The 12,180-nt window shown below is 41.7% G+C and overlaps 1 protein-coding gene across 4 annotated transcripts in view; it reads left to right on the top strand.

Moving 5' to 3' along the window:
* LOC118388636 (inositol 1,4,5-trisphosphate receptor type 1) overlaps positions 1-12,180 on the top strand; it is a 160,874-nt gene that overhangs the window by 43,859 nt on the left and 104,835 nt on the right. For all 4 annotated transcript variants that reach the window (XM_035777898.2, XM_035777897.2, XM_035777896.2 and 1 more), the window contains exon 4: positions 11,833-11,948. In XM_035777898.2, the coding sequence (XP_035633791.2) occupies positions 11,833-11,948 (116 nt within the window). The remainder of the gene's footprint in view (positions 1-11,832; positions 11,949-12,180) is intronic.

Genomic DNA, 12,180 nt, shown 5'->3' with positions numbered 1-12,180 from the left:
TAAACATTAGCTTTCTTACATGGCACATATTGCACTTTTACTTTCTTCTCCAACACTTGTTTTTGCATTATTTAAACCAAATTGAACATGTTTCATTATTTATTTGAGACTAAATTGATTTTATTAATGTATTATATTAAGTTAAAATAAGTGTTCATTCAGTATTGTTGTAATTGTCATTATTACAAATAAATCAATAAATAAAAAATTGTCTGATTTTAATCGGTATCGGCGTTTTTTGGTCCTCCAATAATCGGTATCGGCGTTGAAAAATCATAATCGGTCGACCTCTAGTGTTTTCCTAGGTGCGCTATTAAGAATGGTGTTTCCCAGGTGCGCTGTTTTAGAATGGTGTTTTCCCGCAAATGTTTTGATTGTAGGTGGACGTCCTAATGGGTTATGCACGCAATGCCTATGGGTCTGGTAAATTTCTCAGTTGGACAGTAAATTAAAATCTTCCTAGTCAAGTTGTCTGGCATAACATTTTCCTAACGGAATCCCTGGTGTGTATGTACAATATGTCTGTGTGTGTGTCCAGTTTCCACTTAGGTATTTTGTATGTCAGTTAGACAAACAAGACTGTTTGTGTTACTATAAGCTAATTGTTTTGTGTTAAAGGAGTTGTATTTCTCAGTCGGCCCGTCTGCTCCCCTGTGGTATCCTACATTCATCTGCCGTTTGACTCCATTTTGACTCCTAGTTTGATCTGATCCTGGTGGACGTTTTTTTTCTTCTGCCTCATAGCCAGAGATGGAACATCATCTTTTTTCGACGTACACACACACGCGCACACACACGCTACACATTACAAAGGGCCGCTCTGTCCAGAGAATTGTGCTCTAAGGGAATAGATCAAAGCACCTCCTTCTATGTTCACTCTCGACTTTCTTTTCTTTCTCTCTCACACTCCCTCCCTATGTTTTCCTTTCGCGCTCTTTCTGTCTTTCTCCACAACCACTTCCTCTTATTTGTTTGTCTCACCCTGTTTTTGGACTGCATAGTGTAAACCATATCAGAGAGAAAAGGGGGCAGAAACAGCTATTAGCTTGAGGAGAGCTTAGAGGAAGAGAGGGAGGGTTGGAGAGAGTTGGAGTCCCCACCTCTCTCTTCTCACTCCCCTACTCTAGCTAGCCTTATTTGGTCACTTTACTGCTGCTACGACTAGAGAGAGAGAAAGTGGGAGGATGACACATTGTTCTTTTTTTCAAAATTTCGCTTTGAGGAGAGAGAGAGAGCTCTCATCTAATCTGAGGTCAAAGAAGAAACCAGGCCTGAGAGACAGGGGGCGTGGGTGGCCCGTATGGTGGCAACCCCGCATCCCCCACAAGGCGGGGATGTCCCCAACCGTTTTTAGTTTTTTTAACGGTATTGAAAATCAAGACTGTCAGTATATCATACTGTCAGTATACGGCATAAAAGCCTAGTTTAGGATTTTCACTCTATTTAGACTTCTGAATACAAGTTCCGTATGAAGTTGGCCCCGAGATATGGGATTTGGTACTGACGATAGGTACTTTGTACTGTTATGAGCCGAGTTGCAGTACAAAAGAAGTGTAAGTTATATCATATCTACAGTATGTAATATCTCCAGTATGCAAATACATTTTTATGGCCTCCACTGGTTATAATACCCCTATCTAGCGGAAAGGATTGATGTACTTGTGTATTTTGGGTTCATCAGTGGAGCTCTTTGTCACTGCAACAGTACAGTATGTTTGAACAGCTTGTTGATTAGGTATTCCAGAAGAGGAACTCTGTTTGGTTGGGTTAGCTGAGACCACATGCAAATCTGAGGAGCTGTTTCTCTCAGCCTGCTTCCTATCGTGGCTATGGAAATGACAGGTAGAATCACAGTACTATCAGGACTGGCCCGTTGTATGGCGTTATGTACAGTGACTGAACACTGCCTGTCATATCTCAGCATGCACTACAGTACACAAATCAAATTGTACTAGTCACATGCTTCGTAAAGCTTCGTAAAGCATGTGACTAGTACAATTTGATTTGTGTACTGTAGTGCATGCTGAGATATGACAGGCAGTGGTCAGTCACTGTACATAACGCCATACAACGGGCCAGTCCTGATAGTACTGTGATTCTACCTGTCATTTCCATAGCCACGAGACTAACAGTGAAATGCTTACTTAAGGGCCCTTCCCAACAATGCAGAGAGAGAACATTTTATAATTGAAAAACAGAAAAATAACACATTGAATAAATACACGATGAGTAACGATAACTTGGCTATATACACAAGGTAGCAGTACCAAGTCAATGTGCAGGGGTACAAGGTAATTTAAGTAGATACAGTTGAAGTTGAAAGTTTACATACACTTAGGTTGGAGTCATTTAAACTTGTTTTTCAACTACTCCACAAATTTCTTGTTAACAACCTATAGTTTTGGCAAGTCGGTTAGGATATCTACTTTGTGCATGACCCAAATAATTTTTCCAACAATTGTTTACAGACAGAGATTATTTCACTTATAATTCACTGTATCACAATTCCAGTGGGTCAGAAGTTTACATACACTAAGTTGATTGCCTTTAAACAGCTTGGAAAATTCCAGAAAATGATGTCATGGCTTTAGAAGCTTCTGATAGACTGAGTGACATCATTCGAGTCAATTGGAGGTGTACCTGTGGATGTATTTCAAGGCCAACCTTCAAACTCAGTGTCTCTTTGCTTGACATCATGGGAAAATCAAACAAAATCAGCCAAGACCTCAGAAAAAAGATTGTAGACCTCCACAAGTCTGGTTCATCCTTGGAGCAATTTCCAAATGCCTGAAGGTACCACGTTCATCTGTACAAACAATAGTACACAAGTATGAACACCATGGGACCACGCAGAGACAACAAAGTCAAGGTATTGGAGTGGCCATCACAAAGCCCTTACCTCAATCCTATAGAAAATGTGGGCAGGACTGAAAAAGCATGCGCGAGCAAGGAGGCCCACAAACCTGACTCGGTTACACCAGCTCTGTCAAGAGGAATGGGACAAAATTCACCCAACTTATTGTGGGAAGCTTGTGGAAGGCTACCCAAAATGTTTGACCCAAGTTAAATCAAATCAAATGTATTTATATAGCCCTTCGTACATCAGCTGATATCTCAAAGTGCTGTACAGAAACCCAGCCTAAAACCCCAAACAGCAAGCAATGCAGGTGTAGAAGCACGGTGGCTAGGAAAAACTCCCTAGAAAGGCCAAAACCTAGGAAGACACCTAGAGGGGAACCAGGCTATGTGGGGTGGCCAGTCCTCTTCTGGCTGTGCCGGGTGGAGATTATAACAGAACATGGCCAAGATGTTCAAATGTTCATAAATGACCAGCATGGTTAAATAATAATAATCACAGGCAGAACAGTTGAAACTGGAGCAGCAGGACGGCCAGGTGGACTGGGGACAGCAAGGAGTCATCATGCCCGGTAGTCCTGAGTCATGGTCCGAGGGCTCAGGTCCTCCGAGAGCGAGAAAGAGAGAATTAGAGAGAGCATACTTAAATTCACACAGGAGACCGGATAGGACAGGAGAAGTACTCCAGATATAACAAACTGACCCTAGCCCCCCGACACAAACTACTGCAGCATAAATACTGGAGGCTGAGACTGGAGTGGTCAGGAGACACTGTGGCCCCATCCGATGACACCCCCGGACAGGGCCAAACAGGAAGGATATAACGCCACCCACTTTGCCAAAGCACAGCCCCCACACCACTATAAGGATATCTTCAACCACCAACTTACCATCCTGAGACAAGGCCGAGTATAGCCCACAAAGATCTCCGCCACGGCACAACCCAAGGGGGGGTGCCAACCCAGACAGGAAGATCACATCAGTGACTCAACCCACTCAAGTGACGCACCCATCCTAGGGACGGTATGAAAGAGCCCTAGTAAGCCAGTGACTCAGCCCCTGTAATAGGGTTAGAGGCAGAAAATCCCAGTGGAAAGAGGGGAACTTGCCAGGCAGAGACAGCAAGGGTGGTTCGTTGCTCCAGAGCCTTTCTGTTCACCTTCGCACTCCTGGGCCAGACTACACTAAATCATATGACCTACTTAAGTGATAAGTCTTCAGTAAAGACTTAAAGGTTGAGACCGAGTTTGCGTCTCTCACATGGGTAGGCAGACCATTCCATGAAAATGGAGCTCTATAGGATAAAGCCCTGCCTCCAGCTGTTTGCTTAGAAATTCTAGGGACAATTAGGAGGCCTGCGTCTTGTGACCGTAGCGACCAAATCAGAGAGATAGGTAGGAGCAAGCTCATGTAATGCTTTGTAGGTTAGCAGTAAAACCTTGAAATCAACCCTTGCCTTGACAGGAAGCCAGTGTAGGGAGACTAGCACTGTAGTAATATGATCCAATTTTTTGGTTCTAGTCAGGATTCTAGCAGCCGTATTTAGCACTAACTGAAGTTTATTTAGTGCTTTATCCGGGTAGCCGGAAAGTAGAGCATTGCAGTAGTCTAACCTAGAAGTGACAAAAGCATGGATTAGTTTTTCTGCATCATTTTTGGACAGAATGTTTCTGATTTTTGCAATGTTACGTAGATGGAAAAAAGCGGTCCTTGAAATAGTCTTGATATGTTCTTCAAAAGAGAGATCAGGGTCCAGAGTAACACTGAGGTCCTTCACAGTTTTATTTAAGACGACTGTACAACCATTAAGATGAATTGTCAGATTCAACAGAAGATCTCTTTGTTTCTTGGGACCTAGAACAAGCATCTCTGTTTTGTCCGAGTTTAAAAGTAGAACGTTTGCAGCCATCCACTTCCTTATGTCTGAAACACATGCTTCTAGCGAGGGCAATTTTGGGGCTTAACCATGTTTCATTGAAATGTACAGCTGTGTGTCATCCGCATAGCAGTGAAAGTTAACATTATGTTTTCGAATGACATCAACAAGCGGTGAAATATATAGTGAAAACAATAGTGGTCCTAAAATGGAACCTTGAGGAACACCGACATTTACAGTTGATTTGTCAGAGGACAAACCATTCACAGAGACATACTGATATCTTTCCGACAGATAAGATCTAAACCAGGCCAGAACTTGTCCGTATAGACCAATTTGGGTTACCAATCTCTCCAAAAGACGGTGGTGTTCGATGGTATCAAAAGCAGCACTAACGTCTAGGAGCACGAGGACAGATGCAGGGCCTCGGTCTGATGCCATTAAAAGGTAATTTACCACCTTCACAAGTGCTGTCACAGTGCTATGATGGGGTCTAAAACCAGACTGAAGCATTTCGTATACATGGTTTGTCTTCAGGAAGGCAGTGAGTTGCTGCGCAACAGCCTTTTCTAAAAATCTTGAGAGGAATGTAAGATATAATATAGGCCGATAGTTTTTTATATTTTCTGGGTCAAGGTTTGGCTTTTTCAAGAGAGGCTTTATTACTGCCACTTTTAGTGAATTTGGTACACATCCGGTAGATAGAGAGCCATTTATTATGTTCAACATAGGAGGACCAAGCACAGGAAGCAGCTCTTTCAGTAGTTTAGTTGGAATTAGGGTCCAGTACGCAGCTTGAAGGTTTAGAGGCCATGATTATTTTCATCATTGTGTCAAGAGATATAGTACTAAAACACTTGTGTGTCTCTCTTGATCCTAGGTCCTGGTAGAGTTGTGCAGACTCAGGACAACTGAGCTTTGAAGGAATACGCAGATTTAAAGAGGAGTCTGTAATTTGCTTTCTAATAATCATGATCTTTTCCTCAAAGAAGTTCATGAATTTATTACTGCTGAAGTGAAAGCCATCCTCTCTTGGGGAATGCTGCTTTTTAGTTAGCTTTGCGACAGTATCAAAAAGGAATTTCTGATTGTTCTTATTTTCCTCAATTAAGTTGGAAAAATAGGGTGATCGAGCAGCAGTAAGGGCTCTTCGATACTGGATGGTACTGTCTTTCCAAGCTAGTCGGAAGACTTCCAGTTTCGTGTGGCGCCATTTCCGTACCAATTTTCTGGAAGCTTGCTTCACAGCTCAGGTATTTTCTGTATACCAGGGAGCTAGTTTCTTATGAGAAATGTTTTTAGTTTTTAGGGGTGCAACTGCATCTAGGGTATTGCGCAAGGTTAAATTGAGTTCCTCAGTTAGGTGGTTAACTGATTTTTGTCCTCTGGCGTCCTTGGGTAGGCAGAGCGAGTCTGGAAGGGCATCAAGGAATCTTTGTGTTGTCTGTCAATTTATAACACGACTTTTGATGCTCCTTGGTTGGGGTCTGAGCAGATTATTTGTTGCAATTGCAAAAGTAATAAAATTGTGGTCCGATAGTCCAGGATCATGAGGAAAAACATTAGTTTTTCTCAATTGCTAAAACCTTAAAACCCATTGGCTGAACAAAGTTCTCAGTTGCCTGGACTCATTTGGCTAATTATGCAGTCTGTTGTCAATACCTTAAACCATTTCACATGATAAAACACCATTTGCAAATCTCACTGACTTTTCAGCAGAACTCTAAACACATTCTCATTCTCAAAACACATTCTGCACTCTAATGCACATGTCATCCATACTGGTAAACACAAGTGGCAACAATCAAATACAAATAGAAGGTTGAAGGTGGGAAGGAGAAAGTCTGAGAATGAATACTGTAGTACAATGCATTGTAGGATGTATACTGTACAATGGATGAATTGTATGGCCCTGAACATTGTGCTTTCCATTTATTAACAGTACTGACTGCTCATTAGATTTTGACTGGTTGCAGGTTCATATCAACAAAGAACAAGAATTACAGTATCACAGAGACAAAGGACAAGTTTGTGAGATGCAGGGTACTGTAAAAATAGAGGTACAAGGAGGAGGAAGAACAAAAAACAAAATTGCAAGGAGCATAGCAGAGTAGTAATTTCTGATCAATTTTGAGCTACTATGATAGAACATGTTTTTGTTCATCAAAAGACAATGACGGAAAAATATTTTATTTTTAGATAAAAATGTACTTCTCCCAGAGAATTGTATGTTTTGAACAATGTGTTTTCTATTTTTCGGTGTATTGTTTACTGACTGCTTGAGAGTGTATATCATTTTGATCACTTTGTTTATGATTTGAGAGCAGTGTTTGATTTTGAACACAGGTAAAACTGTTTTGAGGCAAGTGGTTCATTTTGCATGAGGAGTCAGAGGTTATGTAAATAGTGCTTGAAGATGAGGTTTTGTGTTTGTTTTCAGGAAATGGAGCAAGGTTTTACAAATTGTGTTTTAGCAATTGAGAAAAACTAAGATCCACAACATGTATTCCATGGGACAAAACTAGGTCCAGAGTATGACTGTGACAGTGAGTAGGTCCAGAGACCTGTTGGACAAAACCCACTGAGTCGATGATGGCTCCGAAAGCCTTTTGGAGTGGGTCTGTGGACTTTTCCATGTCAATATTAAAGTCACCAAAGATTAGAATATTATCTGCTATGACTACAAGGTCCGATAGGAATTCAGGGAACTCAATGAGGAACGCTGTATATGGCTCAGGAGGCCTGTAAACAGTAGCTATAAAAAGTGATTGAGTAGGCTGCATAGATTTCATGACTAGAAGCTCAAAAGACAAAAATGTATTTTTCTTTTTGTAAATTGAAATTTGCTATCGTAAATGTTCGCAACACATCTGCCTTTGCGGGATGCACGGGGGATATGGTTACTAGTGTACACAGGAGGTGAGGCCTCATTTAACACAGTAAATTCATCAGGCTTAAGCCATGTTTCAGTCGGGCCAATCACATCAAGATTATGATCAGTGATTAGTTCAATTTAAAGGCAATGCTACCAAATACTAATTGGGGGTGCTTTGCTGCAGGAGGGACTGGTGCACTTCACAAAATAGATTGCATTGTGAGGGAGGAAAATTGTGGATATTTTGAAGCAACATCTCAAGACATCAGTCAGGAAGTTAACGGTTGGTCGCAAATGGGTCTTCCAAATGGACAATGACCCCAAGCATACTTCCAAAATGGCTTAAGGTCAACAATGTCAAGGTGTTGGAGTGGCCATCACAAAGCCCAGACCTCAATCAAATAGAACATTTGTGGGCAGAACTGAAAAAGTGTGTGACCAAGGAGGCCTTCAAACGTGACTCATTTACACAAGCTCTGTCAAGAGGAATGGGCCAAAAGTCACCCAACTTATTGTGGGAAGCTTGTGGAAGGCTACCCAAAACGTTTGACCCAAGTTAAACAATTTAAAGGCAATGCTACCAAATACTAATTGAGTGTACGTAAACTTCTGACCCACTGGGAATGTGATGAAAGAAATAAAAGCTGAAATAAATCATTCTCTCTACTATTTTTCTGACATTTCACATTCTTAAAATTAAATGGGGATCCTAACTGACCTAAGACAGGGAATTTTTACTACGATTAAATGTCAGGAATTGTGAAAAACTGAGTTGAAATGTATTTGGCTAAGGTGTATGTAAACTTCCGACTTCAACTCTATGTACATTTGGTGGGGATAAAGTGACTAGGCAAGAATATAGACCATAAACAGTAATCGCAACGCATGTGTTGAGTCAACAGAGTTGGGTGGTCTGGGTAAGCTATTGGTTAACTATTTAACTAACTATTTAACTAACTATTTAGCAGTCTTATGGCTTGGGGGTAGTGCATCGGTACTGCTTGCCGTATGGTAGCATAGAGAACAGTTTGGGTGTGTCACGCCCTGGTCTTAGTATTTTGTGTTTTCTTTATTATTTTGGTCAGGCCAGGGTGTGACATGGGTTATTTATGTGGTGTGTTTTGTCTTGGGGTTTCTGTAGGTAATGGGATTGTGGTATAATAGAGTTGTCTAGGTAAGTCTATGGTTGACTAGAGTGGTTCTCAGAGGCAGGTGTTTATCGTTGTCTCTGATTGGCAGCCATATTCTTTGAGTGTTTCGTGGGTGATTGTTCCTGTCTCTGTGTTTGTTTGCACCAGATAGGGCTGTTTTGGTTTTTTCACGTTACGTTTAGTATTTTTGTATTGTTCGTTATTATCTTTATTAAAGATGTATCGAGATAACCACGCTGCATTTTGGTCCTCCTCTCCTTCGACGGAAAACCTTAACAGGGTGGCTGGATTTCCATATTATTATTATTTTTAATCCATTATAAGGCTGTAACGTAACAAAATGTAGAAGAAGTCAATGGGTCTGAATACTTTCCGAAGGCCCTGTTTACACACACACACACACACACACGCACACACGCACACACGCACACGCACACACGCACACACACACGCACACACACTGTGTTTACATGCTAATCACTGACAACTATGAGACAGTCTATAGGGAGGAGGTCAGAGATCTATGGTGCCAGGACAACAACCTGTCCCTCAACGTGATCAAAACAAAGGAGCTGATCGTGGACAACAGGAAAGGAGGGCTGAGCACGTCCCCATTCACATCGATGGGGCTGCAGTGGAGTAGGATGAGAGCTTCAAGTTCCTTGGTGTCGTTCACATCAACAATCTATCATGGTCCAAACACACTAAGACAGTCATGAAAAGGGCACGACAACACCAATTCCCCCTCAGGAGACTGAAAAGATTTGGCATAGGTCCTCAGGTCCTCAAGAAGTTCTACAGCTGCACCATCGAGGCATCCTGACTGGTTGCATCACCTCCTGGTATGGCAACTGCTCGGCATCCGACCGCAAGGCGCTACAAACGGTAGTCAGTACGGCAAAGTATATCACTGGGGCTAAGCTTCCTGCCATCCAGGACCTCTATACCAGGCAGTGTCAGAGGAAGGGCCTTTAATGGTCAGACTCCAGCCACTCTAGTCATAGACTGTTCTCTCTGCTACTGCACGGCAAGCGCTACTAGAGCGCCCAAGTCTAGGTCCAAAAGGCTCCTTAACAGCTTTTACCCACCAAGCCATAAGACTCCTGAACAGTTAATCAAATGGCTACCCAGAGTATTTGCATTGACCCCCCCCTTTTTTTTTTTTACCTCAATTACCTCGACTAACCTGTACTCCAGCACATTGACTTGGTATAGGTATCCCCTGTATATAACCTCGTTATTGTTATTTTACTGTTACTTTTTTACTCTTATTTTACTGTTTATTATTTTGATTTTGTATTTTTTTCTCCCTTTTCTCCCCAATTTTGTGATATTCAATTGCAATCAAATTACGATCTTGTCTCATCGCTGAAAACCGCTCTCCTTAACACCTGCCCGCTTAACCCGGAAGCCAGCTGCACCAATGTGTCGGTGGAAACACTGTTCAACTGACGACCGAAGTCAGCCTCCAGGCGCCCTGCCTACAAGAAGGAGTCGCTAGAGCGTGAAGAGTCAAACCCTCCCCTAACCCAGATGACGTTAAGCCAATTGTGCGTCACCCTATGGGACTCCCGGTCACGGCCAGTTGTGACACAGCCTGGTATTGAACCTAGGTCTGTAGTGACACCTCAAGCACTTAGACTGCTGCGACGCTCAGGATGCCTTTACTTTTTTTGTAAATATTTTCTTAACTCTTTTTTACATTCTTTTTTACATGTATTATATATATATATATATTATTTTTTTTTACTGCATTGTTGGTTAAGGGGCTTGTAAGTAAGCATTTCACGGTAAGGTCTACACCTGTTGATTTGATTACCCTATCCATATTTCCTCCACTAATGGAGGAAATACACACGTCACATCCTCTCCCTCTTTGATCTGCGCTCAAAAGACTTATCTGGATATGAACCTAATTTTGAACTGTGTGTGTGTGTTTTTGCAGGTAGCTCTGGGAGAATGATGATGCAAGTGTTTTGTGCACGTGTGGCTTTGTCGGTGTGTGCATCATTAGGCACCTCACTTAGCATTGTGTATTTATTTACATTGATCAATTGAAGTTCATCCTTAGTTATTGTTTCAGCAACTTCAATATAGCTACATTGATAACACCTCAATCCTAACCATCCTTCACCTCTGAAACTGTTATTCATTGTCTACTTACACACACACACACACACACACACACACACACACACACACACACACACACACACAGCCAACGCTCCTCTCCCATGTATATAAAGACATGAAACATTTATTTTATGCAGATTTTCACACTGTATTCCGACTGTATTCTTCACATATTGTAGCTCACTTGTATATCTACTGCTGTACATATCCTTCTGAGTGTACAAAAAATTAAGAACACCGTGTTAATATTGAATTACACCCCCTTCTGCACACAGAACAGCCTCAATTCGACAGGGCATTGACTCTACAAGGTGTTGAAAGCGTTCCAACAGGGATGCTGGCCCATGTTGACTCCAATGATTCCCACAGTTGTGTAAAGTTGGCTGGATGTCCTTTGGGTGGTGGACCATTCTTGATACACACGGGAATCTATTGAGCATTAAAAAACAGCAACAATGCAATTCTTGACAGGTGCCTGGCACGTACTACCATACCCCATTAAAAGGCACTTAAATATTTTGTCTGGCCCATTCTCCCTCTGAATGGCATACACACACACACACACACACAATCCATGTCTCAAGGCTTAAAAATCCTTATTTAACCGGTCTCCTCCCCTTCGTCTACACTGGCACATGAAAAAGGGATCATAGCTTTTACCTGGATTCGCCTGGTCAATCTGTCATGAAAAGTTCCTAATGTTTTGTACACTCTGTAGTTTTGGTGGATATACGCTTAGATTACAGTTAGATTACTGATGGTGTTATTTGGGTTATTAACTGGATTCATACTGACATTCGTAATTTCTTTTTTTGAATTATTATTTGTGTACTTGTTTGACATTTTTGCTGCAATTAGTAACAAACCGCATTTCGCTGGGCCTGCTATAACATCTGCCAAACTGTGTACGTGACCAATGCACTTTGTGTCTCTCTGTTCAGACTGTCTGTTCAGGTTGTGCCCAATGAATCGGTACTCTGCTCAGAAACAGTTCTGGAAGGCAGCGAAACCTGGAGGAAACAGCACCACGGACACGGTCCTCCTCAACAAACTCCATGTGAGTGACTCCTCCACCTGACCCCTATACAACCGTCTTAACATATTACTGTATTAAATTATTGATTTTATACATTAATCAGTGGCACAATGACTCGTCTCATATCCAACTAAATGAAGAAGAGTAACAATAGATGAGCCCTCTTTGGATAACTAATATAAACTAAACTATAAACTAGCAATACTTATAAAATCCAATACAGCTACATTACATTAGTAAAGCACTTACAAGT

This window comes from Oncorhynchus keta, chromosome 10, assembly GCF_023373465.1.
Source record: "Oncorhynchus keta strain PuntledgeMale-10-30-2019 chromosome 10, Oket_V2, whole genome shotgun sequence".
NCBI lineage: Eukaryota > Metazoa > Chordata > Actinopteri > Salmoniformes > Salmonidae > Oncorhynchus > Oncorhynchus keta.
This window is presented reverse-complemented; position numbering and strand designations above follow the sequence as displayed.